This window comes from Chaetodon auriga, chromosome 9 (genome assembly GCF_051107435.1).
Source record: "Chaetodon auriga isolate fChaAug3 chromosome 9, fChaAug3.hap1, whole genome shotgun sequence".
In the NCBI taxonomy this organism is placed as follows: Eukaryota; Metazoa; Chordata; class Actinopteri; order Chaetodontiformes; family Chaetodontidae; genus Chaetodon; species Chaetodon auriga.
Genome location: NC_135082.1, coordinates 21,034,114 through 21,058,185, shown reverse-complemented (window position 1 = coordinate 21,058,185; position 24,072 = coordinate 21,034,114). Strand labels below are relative to the sequence as shown.

The following is a 24,072-nucleotide window of genomic DNA, read 5'->3' as shown; positions in this document are numbered from 1 at the left end:
TAGCCTGTAATATCTTTATTCAGACCTCTCATGTAAGCTTTCTACTGGCCTTTCATTATTAGCTCATTCAGCCGTGCTCAGTTTTAGTGTTTAGAAACAATATTGACTGAGCACTTGCTGGTGTTTTGATATTACACAGAGGCACAAACACCAGGCCTGACTGGCCTGTTGAAAGGGAGAGAGAGAAAAAACATTTATGTTAATCAGCAGCAGGTCTTTTCCATTCCTCCATCTATTAAATCTCCAGTTTGTAACCCATTGATGTGGCGCCCCCATGTGGTGATGCAAACTTTTAGGCCCGCAGGCTACAGCACAGCTTCCACACCATCCTTTAAACTCAGGATTTCAAACATAAATACAAAATATTAATTCTGACTTTAACTACAGAAAAATTGCCTTTTAACTATTTTAAAAAGTCCACGTCTAAATATGGATCGGAAGAATAAAACCCTCAGAGATGAATTCAGGGCCAGAAGGAGGCAGTTTGTTCTATTTTATTTATTTAGTAGGTCTAATAATTTTTCAGATACTTATAGAGAGAAAAAATAAGTAATATCGAAGTATTTATTGGGCTATTTGCTCTTCTAAAGCTCGCACTGTGCGTCTGGGTGTGGGCAGCCTTTTCTTTCATTTGCGCTCATGTTGCTCCATTGATGCTTTGCGCTCAGCAGCAAAATGGCCTCTGCCTTTCCATTTGTCGGATTTCGTTCTCCGTTTTTTTTTTTTTTTTTTCATTTTTCAGATTGTGCAGCTGCTACAGCGCCCCGTTGTTCTCTGTGTGGATGGTGGCTACAAAGGAGGCAGGCAGCGGCGCACAAGTCCCGCCTGTATTTCCCTCCGGACGAGTCTCAGTGTCGGTGCTCCCGACTGGGGATTGGAGCGGCGGCTTGTCAGTAAATTAGCCCACCCTTCACACAGTGTGTATGAGGGAAACCGAGCCAGACAGTGACGGATCTGATCCCCCCCCAGTCGTCAGCTGCCTGTCACACCAGCACGCCACAATACCGACCCGGAGCCATCCGCCGCGCTGTGACACCTGGCAGGGATGGAGGGAGAGATGCAGCCCGCAGATGAAGGGCCCTGCGCCCCGAAGATGTGCCGACAACAACGGGGTCCGTACAGCACCCTGAAAACCTTCCAGAGCAAGCGCTCGGCGGGCAAGTCGCGCTTTGACAGATCCGCCGTGGTCGAGGTGCCCCTCTTTGGCGACGGGCATCACTTCACTTTTCATCCCGAGCAGCCTCACCATTTCCAGCCGCACCATCATCACCACCAGCAGCGTCTGCAGCAGCTCCACCAACCCAGCGTCGCTATCAGCAGCAGCCAGCAGCATCACACGACGCCCCAGCAGCAGCAACAGCAGCAGCAGCATCGTTTCCCCTGTGAGAACAGGCCCAGCAGCAGGGTCCCGACATCCACCTCAGCGCCGGCGGGCAGCGTGGCGGCGGCAGCATCTCCTGGTACCCAGCAGCGGCGCGCCGGCAGCGGCAGAGCGGAGCCCAGATTCTCCCCAGACTGCACCTACGGGATCAGCTCAGGTGGGTTTCAAACTTGTTCAGAGTGAGTGATGACAGTGACTCCGACTCTGCTAGTTTTATTTATTGGGATTTTGAGACTTTTCTGATCTGCATGTCCTCAGACTGTCTTGATTCTGGTGTATGTTTTAGATTTTGCTGCCCACAGATATATGAAAACTTGCACGGAAGGTAAAACAATGTCATTAAAAGCAAGCGCCTCTTTTGTTTGCTCCACATCACCTGAGCTTCATGTTTTTGTTCCCATTTCTTCCTCTTTTTCTTCCTGTCAGCAGTGATTGATTTGCTGCTGTAATGAGAGCAGTCATGATTGAATCTCCAGTGTGCATGTGCTAAAAATTACATTGGGTAATTGTCTGTCCTTGTGTGTGTGTGTGTGTGTGTGTGTGTGTGTGTGTGTGTGTGTGTGTGTGTGTGTGTGTGCTTACTTGTGTGTTTTCATGCATGTGTGCAAGACACACGGACTCTCTCAATCTCCGGCTGAAACACATTGTTCCGTGCTCATTTTTCTCCTCAGCTGCTGTTCATTAGAGGGCTGTGCAGGCTCATGAAGAAATGTGTTCCCCATGTGGAGGGCGGGTCCATGGGAACCAACATTAAGATGAAAGCAATGAACCTAATCCTGGCAGTTATGAAATTAAACATTAGACATCTCATCCGCTAATCAGATATTAATCTCTTTATCACCGCTGGCAGCAGAGGCTCAATTTGCTGCTGGTTATTGTTGCTTTTCAGACAATCAAGTGTTCATCCTGAGCTCAGGTTGCACTGTGGCCTTATATTCACTCACCTACATGAGAATTCGCCAATGTGTGCATGAAGTATGACAGGTTTGATCTAAAAAATAAGTATCAACCCACTTCAGTCTGTGAAAGCCAGCCTGATTCCTTGTACATTTAGAGGTTTCAGCGATGATGACCCATTGTTTGCATCCACTCTGGCACGCACGCGGTCCTGATTTCGCTTATGAAATAATCACATAAATTTATATTTTCCCTGCTCCACTGAATCTTCCCATATTACACAAGATGTATCATCCAATCCCAGCTAAATGTGCCATGCATTCTTACTGATAATGACACATCAAAGTGCTTTTATCTGCACTATGGGAGCAACTTAATGTCCCTCTTGTGGCTGAGAAAAAAAAAAAAAAAAATCTTGATGCCCTTCTCATGAGGAGAAGCACTGGAGACCCTGGGACTCAGCAATCAGTTCAGCACACAATAACACAAATTGCATTGAGAAGCCTTTCCCAAAGAGTTGTGATTAAAATAAATGGGGCTCATAAATTTGCCTCTGCCGAGCGTGTTGTTTTTAATGAAATTTTATGGGGCTCTCAGCTCACAGTGCCACAGAGAAGAGAGGAGGGTGGTGGTGGTGGGTGAGGGGTGCATGGCGAAGGCGAGTGATATCAGATACATCTCGACGGGTAAACAGAGACAGCACGCATATTAATAAATGCGACACATCTGCGCCAGGCTGATAGACACGTCTGAGCGAGTGGTAACGCAGCAGCGGCCGCCTAGAACTCATTTTGTCTGTGTGTATATTTGTGTGTGTGTGTGTGTGAGGCCAGTGATAATCATTACATGGAGGTATGTGTGAGATCATCTCATTGAGACGTGTTCAGACTACCAGGGAAACTATACAGTGAGGCTTGTTTCTGGACAATAGATCTGTGCTGATTTTCTTTGCACGGCTGGGTTTCGGTCACAGATATACTGTGACTTTAGAGTTTATTGACATCTGAATAAATCAGCATAATCAAGCTGACATTTCTATGAACGGAGGAGCCAACTGTTACTGTAATGAAAAGCTTTGCCGCAATAAGACACGGTGGAAAGGAAGGAAGCCAGTGGAGGATGAAACACAGAATCACTCACTGTTGTCAACACTTTTCTATCGGAAAGTTCAACATGTTTCAGCAAGTAGAAGTATTGTGGTTTTTAGGTACTTCATATGTAAAACCAGCTCCACCTCGACCAGTAAACTACAGCGTAAACTTAAAAGCATCAATGGCAACAACCTGATAATGTAAAGCATGATAATATATCAGAAGCTCTGCAGAACGAGTGCTTTAACTTATGATGCTTTAAGTACACGTTGCACATTGCTGCTCTGGAGCTTTTGACTCTTGGTCACATGAGCTTCATCAGCAGACTGTGTTTTTTCTCATCACAAAACAGTGACATAAAAGCTCTAGAACAGCCACTAAATAGATCTTGAGGTGAAATCTTGTTTCCAAGGTCAAAAACTAACCTTGAACCTCACATTTATCAGAGTCAGAGCTCAGCAGACTCGAACAGTGATCTTACACTAACGCCTGACGGTTGACGTTCATCGCTGCTGTCTCTGATCACGTTTCCTCTCTCTGCTGCAGAGAATCGTCTCATCCTGGATGCCTTTGCCCAGCAGTGCAGCCGAGTCCTCAGCCTCCTCAACAATGGCCGTCTCCTGGAGCCCTCCTCCTCCTCCTCCTCCTCCTCTTTCACCTCTAACATCAAGCTAGAAGATGGTCCAGGGGAGGTACAGGGATTCCACTGCTCCTCACTGGGGAAGTCCAAACCTGAAGAGAGCTCCTCCACCACAGACCCAGAAGAGGAGGTCCACCAAAGCCATTTGAGCCAACAACAGACCTCTGCCGTTCTCCGCATCTTCACAGACTCCCTCCAGAACTATCTGCTCTCCGGGCCCCAGCAGCAGCAGCAGCAGCAACATCTGGCTGCGGGGCTGGAGGACGAGCAGTGTCCATCGGCGGAGCCCGGTTCAGGGGTGTCTCCTTCGAGACACAACCTGGGGGGCTGGGGCTCGCCGACGCCGTCAGAGTCGTACGGCCACCCGTCGTCCACGCTGCCCGAGGAGGAAGAGGAGGAGGAGAGCTGCTGTCCGCGCTGCCTGGAGTTGGAGCAGGAGGTTCTGTCTCTGCAGCAGGAGAACGAGGAGCTCCGCAACAAGCTGGAGAATATCCCAGGTGCAGTAATGAAAGCCGGGACCTCACAGGGGTTTGATTCTTTTCTTTGGGATCAAAGGTTTATATTTTAATTCTTACATGTGCCGATGCAGATCGGTGACAAACTAAAGGAAACGTGTTGTTTCTCCATAAGCTGCCAGAGGAGCTTCAGTGCTGCTCGTCATAGATTCTTTGTGTCTCTGGAGAGCTAATGGAGGGATTAACTCTGTTCTTCTGAAAGATGTTCACTCATTTTAATGTCAGGCGCAGACTTTTAGGATTTGGGGGCCAAAGGCGAACTCAGGCATGGGGTTTCCACGGTGACTTATTTTGTAAGGGCAGTGGTAGAAGAAGAACTCAGATCTTTTATTTACACAAAGTAAAATTATTAATACTACACTGTACTTTCAAGGTGTAGCTCATTTGAATGCTTTATATATTATTGACTTGGACTCGGGAGACTTGACTGGGTGACCCATGAATGTTGAAAAATGCAGTAAATAGTTTTGCATGTTGGCGCTCTACCAAGCTCTCATGAATAATAAACAACCTAACCAGGGTAATGTTTCCATAACCTAAATTCAGATGAGAGAAATTTGCCTTTTATTATAAAATTATTTAGTCTGTACAAATAAATGAGGAGCTTCATCGTCTCCCCTCCTCTGCAGCAAAGCGCCTGTTTTCCTCCCTGCAGCTGTGCAAATGATCCTGATGCGCAAATCTGTTATTTATGTGCTAGTTCCTGCTTCTAGTTATCAAAAATCTATTGCATTAATTATTAGAAATAATCTTTTTTATTTCCACCCTGTTGGAGACAAAATGTTTGAGAGGCGGCCACCTGCGTGAGGAATTTATGATAAAAATATCTAAGAAAATGCTCCCACAGCTTCCTGATAAGTGATCTTAGCCACTGAAGAGACTGTTTGAAATTACAGTAACATCCCGTTCATGAGTCTACAAACTTCTAAACACGTCAATAAATCTTTAATCTTGAGACATTTAAATTAAAGTTTGGGTCGTTGCCTCAGTTGTGCTCATTCAGCACAGACAGTGCTCTACATTACACTGTAAAAATATTTACACACTATAAAAAATACAAAGGTGTTCCAACATAAAAATGTTAGACACCACTACCTACCACCACTAGTTTACAAAATGTCAACTAAACGACAAAAAAGACTTAAAATGGAGTTCAGTCAACAAATGCTGAGCTCCTGAAGCTGAACTTCCTGTGACAGATTCACATCTGACTCCTCCTGCACGACGCTGCCTCATCATTACAGCGTCTCACTCAGGATCAGCACTGATCCTGGTTCGACTGTGACCAATCAGAGACGAGTTCAGACCAAAACCAGGATCAGTGAAGTACAGAAACACTACAGTGATGAAACAGACAGAAACTCACCGTGTGGCTTTTTGCTCGGCTGCAGCTTCATGTTGAGTGTTTGAACTATTTGACACACACACACACACATGCTTTGATGAATTACTTGTCACTGGATGTTAAATAGCCTGCGTCCATTAAATATAAGTGTTTTTTTAGATTTTGCTCATGTTCATGCGAGCATTGACAGACCAGACCACTTGACATTTCAGTTTGGACCAAAAATAATGAACCAACATTTCCATCCTCAGAGCCACATGCCGCTAACATGGCTGAAAATGACAAGAAAAATAAAATTAGCCAAATAAAAAATCTAAATAGCCTATTATATTTCTGTAGATCAGTTTATCGACTAATTTTTTAATCTCTACTCAACTCATTTATTCAAGCTCTTTTTTTCATCTGTCACCTGTCTGTATAGCTCAGTTTACGCTGGACATGTTTTATCTTCAGAAGATCCATGAACCACCAAACCTGCACGTCCGTGTAGTTTTTCATCATCATCAGGCCTCAAAGGTTTAGTGTGCCATCAGTTTCAGAGATCCACATGCTCTCACTACACGGAAATGCATCACAGTTTGGGGCAACAGTCTTAATAGCATCTATTTTTGCTAACTTAGCTGCTCTCCCCAAAGCATTCTGAGCTCCCCACTGTCACCTTAACCTACTTTGCTCTGAAACTGCTCATCTTATCTGCACGTTAAATACACTGAACAGTGTCTCACTTCAAAATGACTAGGCATTAGGCTCAAAACGATCTTTTAACGAGGAAAGAAAATATTGTGTCATTACACGCCGGATGAGTCTCGTCGTTGCTTGCGGGGACTTTTGACTGTGTGTGTGTTTGACTGCTCACATTGTGCTTTTATGCAGCTCCCTGTCAAAATGTTCTTGACTACTTCAAGACTGTTCTCGAGTTTCACAACCAGCTGATCCAGCCGATGCCGGAGGAGCAGCTCACCGAGGTGAGGAAGCAGGCTGCTGTACATTATTCGCTGCTATTTAAAGCACGTGTTAGAAATAGCATACGTTAATAACTTCTCCGTTCTGTTAATTGTATGATTAAGTGGTGTGAAAATATGCAATTACAGAAGATTTTGTCTCTACAGGAAGAAGAGCGGCAAACAGTCTTTGAGGTCTGTGTTTTTATGGAATCATTTCTGTTATTTTGGAAGCACATAAAGGATTTTTGTGTATATTTGTACAACTTTTGTCTGAAAAATGAAAAAAACATGTTGGTACATCAGTGAAAATGACAGTAAAAGATGTTGTACTTCCTCAAAGAACTGTGCATTACATCAGCTAAAATATGATGCATCTTCAAAGCCAATAAGACACAAGAGTCAAATTTGGGATAAAGAAGCCATGTGAGGCAACATTCATGGTTCTGCAAGGTTATGGAGACACCTGAACTCCCTGTGCTCCTCCTCCCCGCAGGGCAGTAAGCAGCTCCTGGAGAACTACCCTCTCTTCATCACTAACAAGCAGTGGGACGAAGCCGTCAACTCCTCGAAGAAAGACGGCAGGCGGCTGCTGCGCTACCTGATTCGCTACGTCTTCACCACGGACGAGCTCAAGTTCTCCTGCGGTCTGGGCAAAAGGAAGCGTTCAGTCCACTCAGGAGATCCAGGCCTGGAGAGACGACCGCTCAACCCCATCAAAGTCAGCTGCCTCAGAGGTACGCCGCCGCCGTCTGGCGATTTAGACGAGTATTTGCATCGTCTTATTATAATACTCTGTCTAAGGTCTGACGCTGGTCTGATTTCAGTGTCTAAAGTGAATGTCAGCTTAGATATAATTGCAGCCACCCTCAGAACCTCACCCCTGTCGAACCCTGGTACAAACTTTGATTTCTAATGACCGAACATCTCTTTTGACTCAACATCTCCTTGGCAGAGTTCATCCGGATGCACTGTGCCTCAAACCCAGACTGGTGGATGCCCTCGGAGGAGCAGATCAACAAAGTGTTCAGCGATGCCGTCGGTCACGCTCGTCAGGGCCGAGCGGTCGGCACCTTCCTGGGCAGCAGCGGCAGCAGCACCAGCAGCCTCTACATGGACGCCTTCGATGGCCACCTGTCGCAGGACGAGCTGTATTTAAAAGGCTGCCAGAACGGCCAATCGGACTGAAGCGAGCGGAGGAGTTAAAAAGACAAATGCCAGAAATGTAGCTGTACAACAACATATCCCAAAACGCTGACCTTATCCTGTCACTTTACACAGTGAAGAAAACATTCCAGAAGTTTATCAAACAGATTATAACGAGTCTCTCTGAAGCATTTCCTATTTTTAGTTTTGTAGCGTTTTGCCATTTTTATACTTAAAATTTTGTTTAGTCAAAGTTTGACTCCAAAGGGGTGTTTTCAACACAAAGTTTGAGTCTTCCGTTTGCTACTTTTTCTATGGTTTGCTGATTTGAGCAGTTCTGTCACTATCAAAGGAACATTTCTCTTTGGTTTGTGAGTCCCAGTGAATCCGTCTGCAGTTCACACGCGTACCTTCAGGTCATCCAGTAGCTTTTTGTGTTAACGTTGCCCAAATTATTATGTCCATCACAGAAAGTAGCATTTAATATCTCGTCATCGGCGAAGCACCTTTACTTGCAGCCCTTCTACAGGAGTGCCTCTGAGAAAGTCACCTTTTGTTACCTGTCGTCTTGCACTTTGCATCCTGCTTTCTTCCTCATTTGAATCTCTTCTGATGTGTCGACATTTATTTCTGAAAAAGAAGAAGTGCGTTGAAAAACAAAGTCTTTCCAGTGTGCTCAAATGCAGCTTCCCTTGAGTTGAAGGAGGTTTTGGTCAGAGCTGGTCCTGTTTCAGCTAAAAAAACATGAGACACCTATCAAATCAGGCACAGACAGAAATATCTTCCACCACAGTGTTGATCCTCTTAAGGACGTTAACAGTTCAGTACGTGGCCCTGCAGAGCTGATTACATGAGGTTTATTTGAGATATCATTCAGATGTTTGTTCCATAAACATGAAGGTATTCTAATTATTAAAATGCTGACTGTTTCTTTTTTATGCTAATTTGCGCGCTCTCTTTTATAAATCTAAATATTTGCTCTGTCATCGATTATTTTATTCATCCCGGCGCAAAAAGTCTCGTATGCAACTGCAAAGTGAATTTATGGTGTTTTACGTTGAGTTCTTCATCAGTGAGAAGACTTTTTGACTCAGGATGAAGCCTGTCTTTTTGTTTAAGGCAGTCGCCATATAATAATGCCTTAAACGGTTGATGCTTTGTGTGTTATCAGGCGTGTAACCACACAAGACATCCGCTTCTAAATAATCATCTCTTGACCCAAGTGGAAAAAAATCGAGCACTTCTTTGTCTCTGACGCTCTTATTTGCACTTTTTGTGTGTCTCATTGTGGCTAAATCCGTCCCACAGTGAGAGGTCTGAGCAGAATTTAACCACTTTTTATTCCCTGTATTTATTTTAGCGTTCCTTCACTTCATGAACTGTTTTCTACGTTTGAATGTACCAGATTTATTCGGTCAGTTGGCCACGTCGACAGTGCTGTGTAAATGTGTAATATAAAGTACAGTATTGTGTGAGGTGTTCTCGAAATACCACGTCTCTCTCTTAAAAAGCCAAGTAGAAAAGTGCCACAGAAACCTTAAACCGTTGGATTCTGTCGTTGTGTTGCTGTTCTGAATGTGAGCGTTTATTTGTATTTACTCCTTTACCCTCAAAGTGGCTGTTATCAACACTGTGAAACATCAGTAGGATTTTTACAAATCTAATAGCTTCTGTTTTTTTTATTTATAATAAAGAAAATAAGCACTGAAGCTGAAATCTTACATTGATGGTTTGACGATTCCATCTATCTATCTATCTATCTATCTATCTATCTATCTATCCATCCATCCATCCATCTATCTATCTATCTATCTATCTATCTATCTATCTTTTTCCCATCTGTCACAGTCATGTCTTCACTCGCAATCAAATCGTGCTCATGATTTTCGAGAAAGCCAGTGAATTTCTGGGTGGTGGTCGATGTGTTCATTCAAAGATGAATAGGATGTGACTACAGCACCTCCACCAGCCCTCTTCCATTCATGCTCGTGTGCATCAAGTTGCTGTCTTTTGTCTCCACTCCTCTCGCGCTGAGGTGTCAGTGATCTCCACCAGATGGCATCGTAGTTTGAAGGATGGCCGTAAAAGTGACGCAGCTCGGCAGTGGAAGCTCCTCCAGCAGCATCAGCGGAGGACTGTACTGTCTTTTTAAGTTAAAGGACAGGTCCACGAGAAGGAGGGTAAAATACCGAAATGTGTGCATAGATTAAAAAAAAATATTGAGATTTTATTGATAGTTAGAAGAAAAACAATTCATATGAATTGTCACATTTGCATTTTTAACCAGTTTTAAAATGCACTTGGTTTGTCCAGCTGTGTTTTATAGCTCATTACTGTCACTCCTCATTTTGGTTGGAATCAGAGATTAATCAGAATGAGCTGCTGATTATTTGTACTTTTCACGGAGGGTTCCTCCCAGAAACTCCAGTGAGCGCATTTTGTGTTGTTTCACCCGTAAACGAGCTGCTGGATGTGCGCTGTGTGCGCACATGTGCGCTCTGTGACAGCGCAGCAGTGAGCTGTGCCCTGTGTGTCTGTGGATCTCTCTGAGCCTCGGCTGGGTGTTTCTCTTTAATTCTGCGGCATCTCGCTCCCTGAATGCGGGCCTGCTGCTCTGGAAGAGGGCGGGCCGTGAACACAATGAGCAGATTTCGGACAGTAAACTAACTGATGCGACATGAGCGCGGCGTGGACTTGCGGGGGTTTGAGGACGCGGCTCGGCTCACTTGCTTTGCATTGACTGAATTTGGGATTGACCTACGGAGCTTGACGCTGATCTGAGGCCCGGGTCCGCTGTCTGAAAACTGATCTCGGGTAAACCTTTACAGGCTCGGGGGACTTTGGAGACGTTCTGCAGAGGTGTTTTTGCGCAGCACGGAAACTCATCGCAAAGGGAATGATCTCCTGATCATCCGACAAGAAGTGAAAGCAGGATTATTGAGGGACTCAAAGGCGCCCACTGTGCAGCGGTGCAAGATGATGTCACTGATAGACCTGGACGATGATCAGCGATGGGTGCCCACTCATGTGAATGTCACCGTCCTCCGTGCAAGAGGACTGCGAACCAAGGGCAAGCACGGCAGCCGCTACCTCTACACCATCATCCAGGTGGGCAAGGAGAAGTACACCACCGGGCTGGTGGAGAAGGCGGAGGTGCCCGAGTGGAACGAGGAGTGCTGCTTCGAGCTGCTCCCGGGGATCCTGGAGGACGGCGGCCGGAGCGTCCACCCCCCGGGGAGCGGGGACCTGGTCCTCACCGTCATGCACCGGGTCCTGATCGGACTCGACGTGTTTCTCGGTCAAACCATCATCCCTCTCGATAAGATATTTCAAGACGGAATGTGTCCTCGAGATGAGTACGTTGTGTTTCAATCTCGATGCAGTCTGCAGTTTGTCACTTTACTGTGCCCTGTATTTATGAGTAGACCTTAAAGTAAAAGCAGCAATACCACAGAGTAGAAATACTCTGTTCCATGTAAAAGTCCTTCTAAAGCTTACTGAGGTAAAATACACTTAAAGTACCACAGCACTCATTATGCAGAACGGCCCATTTCAGACTCCTAGAGCCTGTATGATACTGCTAGATTAAAATTTACATCACTAATGTTTAGATACTGCTGGATATTAATCCTGATAATACATGTACTTGAGGATACAATCAGTTATGTAGTAAACATTACAGCAGGATGACATGCAACTTTCCATGGAGATCTTCATTCAAATGATGTAGTTCATTCATCAGCCTGTTATTTTCTCCACTCACCTGCTTTGACTCATAGTACACTGATTATCAGCCGTGAGTAGTGTCACTGACAATCAGGATAAGAGTTCAACAGTGAAGTCTGATGTGTTGCAGGATGCCAGAAATTTCTCTGCTAAAGCTTGAACCCTAAGTGCATTAGATCCTGACCCTCTAGACTGACATCATTTACTGGGCAGCAAATCATCGAGATGGGATCCACTATGGAACAAGTAATGATTTTAGCCAGAATGCCTCCATCATGCACACAATGCACATCCTCCATTTCCATTAATACAGCATTAAAGGGTAACTCCAGTATTTATAAACCCGGGCCCTACTTTTACTATTGGGTCTAAATGACTAATATGTACAAAAGTTTTGGAATTGGTCCCATAGATCACCTTAGATAGCAGACACAGTTCGAGCTGCAATGGCTGCACATAATCCTTGGGGGCAAATGTACCCATCAAATTATGTGCACTAAAAGTGCTTTTTTGTCACTGACAGGCTCAGATTGTTTTTCTAAATGTCTGACAACATGCAAAGGATCCTTAAACAGTTAGACCTTTTTGTTAAAGCGTAAGATCCTTTTGGCTTAACCAGAAACAGCCATCATAGCGCTCTGTTTAAAGCCAGCAGACCTCTTTCACCAAAATGTTAATTTTAGGTTGCAGAACACAGGAGTTGCTGGTCTGCCGCTGCCTCCATCGGTTAGGTTGTTTGTGTGACTTTGGTGTTTTCACACGATAGTTCGGATCTGAACTAAACAGACACAAACAAACTAACTGATTGAGGCAGTGGAAGACCAGCACCTCCTGTGTTATCCAAATTAAATTACTGTTTTTGTCAAAGGAGTCTGGTGGTTTTGAACAGAACAATATGAACGTTTTGGTTCCCCATCGGAAAGGTCTGTCTCTGTAGGGATGTCCATAGTGTTGTAGACACTTAGAACAACAGTGGCAAAAACACTTTCAGTAGACACTTTAAGACCCCAACATAAGTAAACCCTTTAAATGTGTCCTCAAGTACTTCTGTTGTACTACAGCTAATTTAAAGTTATACAGTATGTTTAGTTGAGTGTTGCATTCTTTCTGGCACTGAGTGAAATATATATTTATTATTTAATGGCTGCTGTTAGGACAGAGAAGGAATAGTCCCAAAAAATCTTTTTTGACTAAATTATTGAAAAAGCAGTAACCAGGAAATCCCACAGTTTTATGCAGCTGTGGCTTTTGGAAAGGCAAAGCTATCAAACTTGGTATCGATGCACGGAAATAAAGGACGTGAGGAGGAGTGACAGTAGATTCAGATTTGAAACTTCATGAAAGTGGAGATGTAAAAGAAAAGTCTGGTCCATGATAATTAACTAACAGAGCTTTAATGGGACTGAAGCTGTTACATCATCCAGCCTCATGAACAGCGATGTGTTCATGAGTCAGTTCATCAGATGAATCTGTGTCATCGTGGCCTCTATGTAGTATGAACTCTGATCCATCTACTGTTCTTATAAATTAAAGGCACTGAATGCTAATATAATCAAAATATAATATAATAAAACACAATTAATTGTCTTTTCTCTCATTACCTGTGACCTTTTCTTCTCAATTTATGGAGTAAATGTCCTCCTCTTGAGTTAAGACAATTAGGAAATATGCTGTTTATGTGCATGTAAATTTATTACAGGTTATTTTGAAAATATTTGAAATGATTAATTTAGATTTTTTAAATTTCAAATTAATAAACTTAACAAAAAAATTCTGTATATATGCTTAGTTGCCAGTTTATTAGGCACACCGTGCTGATGCTAATGCAGTCCCGTAAATCTTTCCCTCCATGAAGGTTAAAATGTTTAGATTTAGAGAGGCGTCAGTTCAACTCTACAGTCATTTTGGTGTCGTTTGTGGTGCTGTTGTTTTGAATTATATTGACAGGTGATTCTATTATTTCGCCCAACCCATTTATATCAGTGAGGGTAGATTAAATAACAGAAACAGCTCTCTGTTTTCTCTGTTTTATTGATTTAAACAAAATTCCACAGATGCACAAGTGTATTTAATTTATATAGTATTCAGAAAAACTGATTTCGTATCACAGCAGTCATTTCTCATTCATATAAAGTTGAACCTTTTAGTGTATAAATACAAATTATGCTACTTGAATGGAGTTGTTAACAGGCTTGTGTTGCAGAATCCTCTAAACTGAGTCACTTAGTTGTGATTGAGTCACATACTGTAGCTTCTTTTGTTTACACTTCTAATGTATCCTGAAAATGTGGCACAGCTGGTGCAGCACGACCCACCAGTACGATGTGAAACACTTCCACTATCAGCACTGAGGAGCAGACCAGAGTAAAGCAACACATCTGGCTTTGATTGTGGCCTCTCCACCCTGTCGACGCTCAGTGAATTCCTGCTGTTAGTTTTGGCTCAACGACACTTTCTCTTGTCTGCTTAAAGGATTTAGGAGGCAGGAGCAGAGGGAGGATTTCATTGGTTGACTCTTCATACAGTATTGCCAGTGTCTTATACAGCCCGTGCACATCAGTGGGTGGAATTTGGGCTCTGATTTCCTGCTCTGAGGATTGTTTGTTGTTAAAGATTTTGAGTGCAATCCCCTGAGCAGTATTTTCAGATTATGTAATATGTGGGAAGCATTGCCAAAAGGAAATCAATGTTTTTTTTTTTGTTGTCGCTGTTTTGTCCCTAAGTACGGGCAGATAACGCGAGCAGCCTCTGAATTGTGCTTCAGATGTCATGCTTAACTAACGTATTTATTTAAATCAGTGGCATAAGACTGGTTGTCACAGTGTGGAGGTTGACTTTCCCTTTTCCTTTGTGGCTCCAGATGGTTCAAGCTGAACTCGAAGGCGGGAAGGAAGGAGAAGGAACGTGGTGAACTTCAGGTAACGGTCCAGTTCACTCGCAACAACATGACAGCCAGCATGTTCGACCTCACCATGAAGGACAAGCCTCGCTCTGCTTTTGGCAAGCTCAAGGATCGAGTCACTGGGAGGAAGAGGGGGGACATGGAGTCTTCCTCGGCCATTGTGCCAGGCCGCTATGCCGCCCTGTCGGGATCAGTTGGGCAGCCATTTGGGGAGGAGGGCGGAGGGGCGGTGGAGTCGCCAGATGTGGGAGTAGCAGAGGAGAAGAGGAGCAAGATGAAAGATTTCTTCAAAGGAAGGCTGCGCAAGTCATCTGACACGAGGTCATGCTCATCGCTGGCTTCAGAGAGCAGTGTGTCTTCCATGGCCAGCGAAAACCCTCCACCCAGTCTGGATCTGCTGTCAGACCCCCCCAGCTCTCCCATCTACACGAGCAAAGTGAGAGTGGACGCCCACTACGGAGAGACAGATTTAGCTAAAAAAGGTAAGGTTTGGCCTTATTTATATGTGTGTGTGTGACATGAAGGCTGGTGAAGGTGGTATTGCCTGATAATGAATCATGATTTGTGTTTTATAGCAGGGGTGGGCCTCCTCTCTGGAAATTAGGACCATTTCACACAGTGAATGCTATTCAGTGTCTTTAATGAGCATCCTTATTGTTTTAGGTCCTCATATATTAACTAAATTGATCATGAAACAAGCTGATCAGGATCTGCAGTACAGTACTTTCCACCACTGGTGAGCTGTTTTTAAAGCTGCACTGACTGATGTTTTATGTTAGAACTGGATCAGATTACGACTTGTGAAAGGAGTCAATCTTGTTATGGAGTTTGCAGAGAACTATCATCCGACTCATCTTTCCCCTTCAGCTCTATGAAGTTTTAGCATCTTTCAGCTCTTTGTTTTGGTTTTACTGCTCTCAACTGTTTTCGGTTCACTCTCAGTGATCTCATTGACCTCGAGTAGCTGCAGCAGGCAACAAAAAGCTTGGATAAACCAACAGTGCGCTAACTCAGTTCTCCTTCCTTCCAACAGTGCTAACCAGCCAGCACACCACAAAGGTTCTCACACACAAGCGAGCCTTCAGCGACGAAGCTAGTAAAATCACAACAGCCTTCCCTCGAACAAATCTTGCGGTGGAGTCTCTCAAGGGTCACACCATGACTCAGTCCAAGTCTTCCTTGTGTATAAACGGAAGCCACGTCTACGACTCCGAGCCGTCCACCCCAAGAAGCTCAGGAGCCCACCCGTCCAAGCTGGTCCTGCTGGAGAAGTGCTCCCCGCTGTCCCGCTCCCTGCAGAACCTCACCAAGAGAAGCGACGACAAAGGTTCCTTCGCTGAGAGCCGACGCTGGTCCTTCGACAAGATGAAGAAAGAGGAAAAGGAGGAAGAGAAGGAAGCTCAGGCGTCGTCTTCACCCATTCAACAAGCTCAGATAGGTAGTCACCCTGTGCAGACTGTGATGCCAGGCGTCTCCTCTACTGCTGATTCACCTGATAAAGGGAGGAAGCTGAGAAAGACGTTATTCTCCGGTGGAAGGAGTGATTCTCTCCCATCTAAGTCAGACCAGAACCAGGCCACTTCGACGTCTGAGGGGAGGCTTCGGGGCTGGTTTGGCTCCGGAGACTCCCAGAACAAACCAAGGTGAGTCAGAGTCATTTTTAGGCTTGTCTCTGGGCTAGACAGTGTTTGATGAATGCACTTTCTACCCAGGCACAACAACGGGCACGCGGGAGGTCTGTGTTCAGTTGGGTGTCCTGAGTTCAGTGTTCGCTCTGCTCCCTGCTCATTTGAAAATGGAATTGATTTACTTTTCTCCATTTTACAACCATGCTGTATCATTATCTCATGCTATATTTTCCACAGATAGCACTCCAGCATTTCCATTTTCTTTACCAGCGTGTCTTCGTTTCTCTATTAAGGATGCAACATCACTGCGGCTTAGAGAAATGCTCTCGCAGAAAGATGTGCAGAAAATCATTCCATGTTGAGATGAGCTCACCCAACAGAATAGCTGCCAGTGCAGATCTTGAACGGTCTTGAATGGCAACGATGCATTTTTTTTTCTTTGCTTGGTTCTTTTGCAAACGTGCTTTGCTTTTTTTTTTTTGGATTGATTTTGTGTTCTCTTGTGTTTTCATAATTCTTTCATTTGACCAGTTGTATATCTACTGATGGAGCTTTCTAGGTAACAGAAATGTCCCACTTTGTTGTGGAATACCAGCTCATATTTTGGTTGTCTTCTCTGTTTGTGTAAGAAAGATGTTCCCCGTTTGGTAACCTGGCACATCATTAACTAAGCTAAGCTATTGTGCCCTATTTTCCTCTACAGGCTGGAAGTTTCTCCTAAGGTAGAAAGCAGCTCAGATGTACCCCCTCCCCTCCCTCCTCGCTCCCCTGTACCCCCTCCGTGCTCCTCTCCCTCTGCCTCCCCCTCCGGTCATGTCTCTCCTGATGACTGCAATCACACCAATCCCTTCACCCCCTCTCCCTCTCCCTCCTTAACCCCCATCTCCCCTTCCAACCCTTTCCCCTCACATATGCAACGCAACCCCTTTTTTGAGGAGCTTATAGATGAAGAGTCACAGAGGTCCCCTCCTTTTGCACCTTGCTCCACTTCTGGCTCATCCCCCTTTCATTACACAACTCTGCCCTCCCAGCCCTGCACACCCAACCCTGCCCATGACCTTAATGCTACAAATATGGCTTCCATAAAGCGGGAGCGCCCCAGGCCAGTAGCTAGACAGATATCTCTCCCTGCATTACTACCCAAAGCAGCCACACCTAACTCCCCTAACCACTCCGCTCCTTGCTCCATGTCAGAGAGTGCAGGAGAATGGGATGACTCCTTTGATGCCTTTGCCTCAAGCAGGCTCAACTCACCAAAAGGGAGTATCCCCCAGAAACAGCAGAGAACCAGTCCGACATCCTTTCATAGACAAAGTTATCTTCCAGTTAATACCAACAATCATGCACAAGAGCTGCAAACATGTGAAGAAGAGCCTCCACCTTTGCCTCCAAGGAGACTTTTAAGAAATTCAGTGAACGAGATTTACTCCGATGGCTGGCTGCACAGAGGTCAAGAGCTAGCCGTCCATAAAGAAGCCTACCTCCTCTCTCAGACGGGAGTGGCCTCTCTGCAACATGGAAGAGAAGGAGACTGCAAAAGAAACAGTACGTCTCCAGACCCTCACACCAGCAGCGAGGCCTCTGACTCCCTCAGCGTTAACTCTCAACCATACACAAATATTACTTCACCGGGATTCGTGTCTGAAGAGAAGCTCAAAAAGTTCAAATATGAACCTCTGGAAGATGAAACTGACTGCTGGGGAGGGATGCTGTTTGAGCAAGACTTGTATGGACGTATGTGTAGAGGAAACTATGGACAACCCAAGGTGAACAGTCATCGTTTATCCACGAATGCGGAAGAAATGTCCGGAAATAAGATCACATCTATGAACTCGGGACCTAAAATGGCCCTTGATAGGGAAATATCTGTTGCAGACCTTTTGAACTTGTCGTCAACTACTCCCTCAAAGCCAGATGCAAAGGTTCTAGATGATACAACCTCTCCAGAGGAGGAGACAGAGTCTAATCCACCTGAAACCATGTGCATCAACAACAATGTGTCTTTCTCACTAACTTTAGGAGATCTGAACATGAACATGAATAACTCCGATTTTAGTTTTATTGATTCAGATGGTTCTTCCCAATCAGAGGTGATTGATACTCTTAAAGGCATCAACAGTCTTGGGGGCACCTTTCCACAGCCGTCAGAAGATTCACTGACAGCCGCTTACCAAGCAGACACGGTGACCACAGCTCAGGACGTGTTCACTTTGAAAGACACCTACATACCTGAGATGAACTCTTCCTTTGAAATAACCGCATCAGCTAACAAACTGTGCAAAGTCTCTCCAGTTTGCCAAGACAACTGTCAAGATTGTCGATGTGAAGTGGATAAAACACAAGGTAACTCCAGGGTAAACAGCAGAGAGTTGGCTGCTTTGTCATCAAAAAATCAAACATCTAATCCACCTGATCTTGAATCCCGAGCAGACATAACAAGAACTGTTGATGATTTTAAAAAGAGACAAAAGGACTTTGATGATAATGGAAACCCACAAGGCTCGCTTCACCAGAAGGAGGCCTTTTCTGGTGTGGTTAGTGCACGTTTCAGACCAAAAGGAGTGTCCCGACAGAACAGCAGTGGCAGCCCAAACAACCAAAGCAAAAGCGGAGACAGAGAGTTTGAACAGCTGTTGTCCCTCGTTCAGAATATTTCAGGAGTCAGCGAAGGACCATTATCATACCAGCCCACAAAATCGGCTCTTTCCACCTTACTGGCATTTAATAAACACACAGATTTGCGAGGAGACACCACCGACAAAGACCATCGCAATGAGCCAAATTCACAACTATCCTCAGAAGACAAGGCACCGTCTCTTCTGGCTGGCAGTCATGTAATAGGAAAATCCTCTGACATCAGTTTTGAAGACCTTCATGCAAAAGTAGCACCAAACTCCAGAACCCCTTCAAAGGCAAAGATTGGGCAATCTTTGCAAGAGCCTGAACCCTCTTCTCCCTCCATGCCTTGTGAACTCTCCCTGTCAGCCGATGCACAGGCCACGCTCCACCCTACCCCTTTCTGTTGCCCCTCCATACGTCCCTCAAGCATGGGGCCCAGTCCTGGAGCCAGCACCACTCTGGCCGTGGCCCCCTACACCTCTTCCTCCTCCTACTCTACCACCTCCACCACTGACCAGCCCCTGGTCGATGCACGGCACTCACTTTTGCCTGAGGAGACACAGCCAGCTAGCAACCTGCCCCGTCAGGAGAGCAGGTGAGAACCCTCACACTAGGATATGACATATGTAGGTTTACACAAGCAGTAGTAGACTGGAATAACAATACAAAACAAAGTAATGGTATTCGTTTTAATTTTGTTGCCCTGGTTGCTTTGTTTACTGTCGGCCTGGCTTGTTTGACGTTGACTGCACTTATTTGAGTTCTGTCTTTTTCATCATCCAAAGTGGTTGGATGATACCTGCTGTTGTTCTTGGCTTTGCTTCTTCACATTTATGTTATTCATCTCATTATTCAGCTTCTTGTCGGCTATTGTAATTTTGTTGGCTTTCCTACACTTTGCTCTGCCTAAATTCAACAACTGCTACTTGACACATTACGTCCAGATAGTGAAAGCTAACTTGTCCTGTAGGGGTGTATTACTAGAACAAAAGAACAATACTTGTACATATGATGTAAACTCAGGGATGCATTCAATGACTAAAGGAACTATAGATATTTATGGCGTGGCAGCTGTTTAGTGGCACACCTGGGTTCAGTCTCAGGAAACAAATAATTAATGCACTTTGTTAGATATGCACAATCTTTTTGTTTACACTGTTTGCAGCAGATGCAGGAGAGAAAACGTCATATTTAGAAAAGATGTTTTTTGGCCTAGAAACAAACAATAAAGTCACTGTCACTCAGCCATTTAATGATCCCCTTTTAATGTGTCAATAATAAAGTTATGTCAGAAACTCAGCATTTCTCTCTGCTGTGATGGCAAAATAGCTTTACTTTGAACTCGAGCTTCCATCCTGATTTTCTGTCTCGAAACATTTGCTTGCCTCACTGGCTGTTGTGGTACAATCACCGCTGTAGCAAGCCAGTCACTGCACTCACGAATTCCTCGTTTCAACGTGTGATCTGCTTTGATAGGTTGAGCTTTTTCAGGAAGCGCGTGTGAAGTTCACTTATAGCTGCTGAATGAGCTGACGTACAGTAACTTGCCATCGTTTCACCACACAGGATCAGCCATTAAGAGACATTCATGCACTTGCAGTAAACGTACAGTGTGCCTGTGTTGAAATACTAGTGCTGACCTCTTTACTTTGCAGACCTCATCCAGTGAAGCCATTAACGTCCAGCCAATTAGAGAAGAAGGAGGGTCGTTCGGTTCTGGAGAAGCTGAAGTCCACCATCAACCCTGGACGCTCCGCACACCAGGTTTCAGTAGAACCTGAGAAGAGTCAGGTACTGTGAAACTAAAACATGACACCTTTATCGACCCTTTCTGACCTGTGTGAATGAGAAAATAATCAGCAGATTAATCCATGATGAAAACAATCATTAGCTGCAGTCCCATAAATAGTTAAAAATGAAAAGTAACAGCAAAATCCTGCTTCTGCATCAAGGCATGAATATTAATAATTTAATGATGTAATAGTGAAACAATCACAGGGACAGTTTTTCTGCATGGTGTACCTTCGTTTTTTTTACATACATTTTCCTCATCATACACACTTTTCCTCATATTTTCAATGCGGGACTTTTACTTGTAACACAGTATTAGTACTTTTACTGTAACATCTGAATACCTCCTCCACCACTGCATGAAAGTGTGCAGCTGCTACCTTCCAGCTCCCTGTTAGACTGAAGCTACTTTCAACACCGGGGAGAGAAATGCTGATCCCATGACTCCTCTCAAGTGTGACATAATACTTTGGCCCAGATAAGAGTTTTCACGTCCTAAAATTATGTTTCTAGCCTCCTCTGCAGCACTGTGGACTGTTTCTGTAACAGCGTGTCAGGGAAGAAGGTGATATGGCTGGTTCAGGATGCCTTTTAGGGAAAATTCAGGGATTTTACTTTTAATTACGTCTTAGGATAATATGACCTGTTTTATGTATAACACGTTTCTGTTATAGCTGAGGTGAATTCTGATGGGGCTGAAACTGTAGTTAAAAAATAAAGCCTCAGCCCTACTGGTCATTACAGAGTTACTTTTTGCAGATAGAATAACAACATTCGTACCATTCGTGTTTGAAACTTCTGCATTGAGATGTTTCAGTAACCACTATATGTCATGTCTGGCAACATAATACGACAAAAATCAAGCCAAGAAAATTGTGCAGTGTAGTAATTTCTGTATTTGAGTTGGTGGGCAGACTCATTACAATTTGTTATGTCACCTATCAACAGTCAGTTTTCAAAATGTACCCATAATGCTGTGCGAGGCTCACTGTGTGCAAACAGCGGAAGAATTAAGTTATTAACATGTCATACTAAATTACAGAAAGCCGTGAGGTCCACAGACTATTTAATGCTTCCATGAGCTTTTATTAAAACCAGCAGTGTTCATAAACTCACTGCGGGAGCGTAACTGTTGTGATGACTTCATTGTTTCCAGTGACTCACTTCATTTTTTACTGTGTAAACACCCCACGATGCACCGTGGTCAGCCATTTAATATTGTAGTAAGACATTTTGATCACAGTTTGTCACCTAAAAGAATATTTCAACATTTTGGGAAAAATGCTTATTTGCTGTCTGGTTGAGAGTTCGACAAGAATATTCATGCCACTCTCATGTCTGTATGGTAAATAAAAGGCCAAAGACAGGAGACAGTTAGCTTATCTTAGCTTAGCACAAAGACTGGAAACAGGGGGAAACAGCTAGCCTGGCTCTGTCCAAAAGTAAAAAGCTTACATGTTGTGTCTCATTCATTTAGTCTGTGCAAAAATAGATGTCTACTTTTGTATTGAGCAAGGTTTACTCCTGCTTCTAATCTTCATGCTAAGCTAAGCTAACTGTGTCCTGGCTGTAGGCTCATACTGAATGGACAGATATGAGAGTGGTACAAACTAAAGGCAGTAACAAGTTCACACATATATGTATGGTTTCCTACATCTGTACTGTTCCCTTTCTGTCTTTCGCAGGAGGTGACAGTGGACAACTCGGCCCAGTACCAGCACCTGACCAACATGGAGCTGATCTCCCTGCTGCTGCAGCAGGAGATGGACATGCAGAAGCAGCAGGCGGCCTCCGAGCAGCAGGAGGCGCAGCTGCACAAATGTGAGGCGGAGCTGAAAAAGGTCAAGTTACAGGTTCGAGACCTGGAGGACTACATTGATAATCTTTTACTGCGGATCATGGAGCAGACACCCACGCTGCTTCAAGTGCGCACTAGACACAAGTGACGGCAGTGCTGGCGTGTGTGATGTATTGCACATGATGTATGATACTGTTTCATTAAGACTGGGTGCAAAACACAGGGTCATTATTTAAGATTGGGAAGCACTGTTCTTGAGACAAACAAATACTCCACAAAGTCTGATCTCACAATAATCCAGGTCTCCTCACTGCTAATACTGCCTTGTTGATGTAGACATGATATTACCCAACATGCATGCTGGTTACTATACCAATTTGGCACGAACAGAGAACAGAACAAAGCACTATGGGAAAAAGCTTCAATCAAAGCAGATGCAAAAGCTAATTTTACTCATGCTTACTAGGATGATTTAAGGTAGTCAGCTGTTGTCTATTTAAATGTTAAACTCACTGCTTTCACATATGCATTAAAATAAAATACAGGCAAGACAAAACATGTTCTGGAAGTGCATTTAATGTGCTGTTATTCCTCTGGAAAATATGATTTTAGCTCAAGTAACCTTAAACATTGCAGCTGTCAAAGTGCAAAAACAACATTTGACACAAGATTTCCACCAAAAACGGTTTTATGAAATGCCAAGTGCACAAAGGTTAACTTGAGTCAATGACATATTTTCAAACAGGCTTAAAGAAATGCTGAAAAAAATAGCATCACATCATAGATGCTGCGCTGCAGTGTGGATACTATGAAAAAGAGATGTTTCTGTATTAACATTGTATGATAAGCAAAAAAACAGTGTTCATGTTTGTGCCCCGACGGACTGAAGAAGATGAAGACTTGTTTTTCCATTTTTAGTCAATGTGTTCATGAAATCCTTACTTCTTGTTCCACGCTGCAACAACAAGAATGTCTAAGTATTTTTTGGGGGTTATGTCGTCCATTTTTGCATTTTCTTTTGTTGAAATAGCAACATTTGGCTGTAGAGATAACACAGCATCCACGCATTAATGTGCGTATTCTAAGTTATTTCTATAAAACACTTTTGTCATGATAATATATTCTCTAGTACAAACTCTAGTACAAACCACTGTAGCTACTTGCAATGCTTTACAACGACCGCAGGACTGTACTGTAATAAAATAAAGTGCACATGAACCAAAGTTTCTAAAGTCTTTTTGTTGTCGGTCCAGTGACACAAATCCATTACACCCAGTTTGTTTTTGGTATGTAGGGTACGCTGCTCTCCACTAGAGGGCAGTGCTCACTACACAGTCTGGGTGGAAACCTGCTGTTTCAGCATGGACCCACTTTGCAAATTCTCTAGAGATCTGAATCCATGACTCCAAAATCTATATCTAATTAATTAGAGATATTATTGTTGTGAAGTGAGTCTATTGCAAAACTGCAGTGTATTGTCAGGTTAGCTTTGCACCGCTGACCTCTTTGTCTCTCTCTTCACACGGACCTGATTGTGAAATGCTGATTAACATTCATTTCTGCTCTAAAACAAAATAAAACTGCACAGGCTTTTTTTTTTTTTTTTTTTGTCTATGGACTCTGGAGATTTGGTCCCTTTCCTGTTGAGACTA

At 43.9% G+C, this 24,072-nt stretch overlaps 2 protein-coding genes across 2 annotated transcripts; both read left to right on the top strand.

Moving 5' to 3' along the window:
- The first annotated feature begins 776 nt into the window (after nt 1-776).
- Nucleotides 777-9,677, top strand: bend4 (BEN domain containing 4). The gene is made up of 6 exons (XM_076738472.1): nt 777-1,538; nt 3,916-4,506; nt 6,743-6,834; nt 6,979-7,005; nt 7,307-7,547; nt 7,766-9,677. Exons 1-6 carry the CDS (start codon nt 1,046-1,048, stop codon nt 7,996-7,998), a joined length of 1,677 nt encoding a protein of 558 aa, XP_076594587.1. The 5' UTR covers nt 777-1,045; the 3' UTR covers nt 7,999-9,677.
- Nucleotides 9,678-10,050: 373 nt separating this feature from the next.
- rab11fip5b (RAB11 family interacting protein 5b (class I)) lies at nt 10,051-23,643 on the top strand. Its single transcript, XM_076739397.1, has 6 exons — nt 10,051-11,312; nt 14,543-15,066; nt 15,618-16,227; nt 16,916-19,426; nt 20,487-20,622; nt 22,308-23,643. Exons 1-6 carry the CDS (start codon nt 10,933-10,935, stop codon nt 22,566-22,568), a joined length of 4,422 nt encoding a protein of 1,473 aa, XP_076595512.1. The 5' UTR covers nt 10,051-10,932; the 3' UTR covers nt 22,569-23,643.
- The last annotated feature ends 429 nt before the right edge of the window (nt 23,644-24,072 follow it).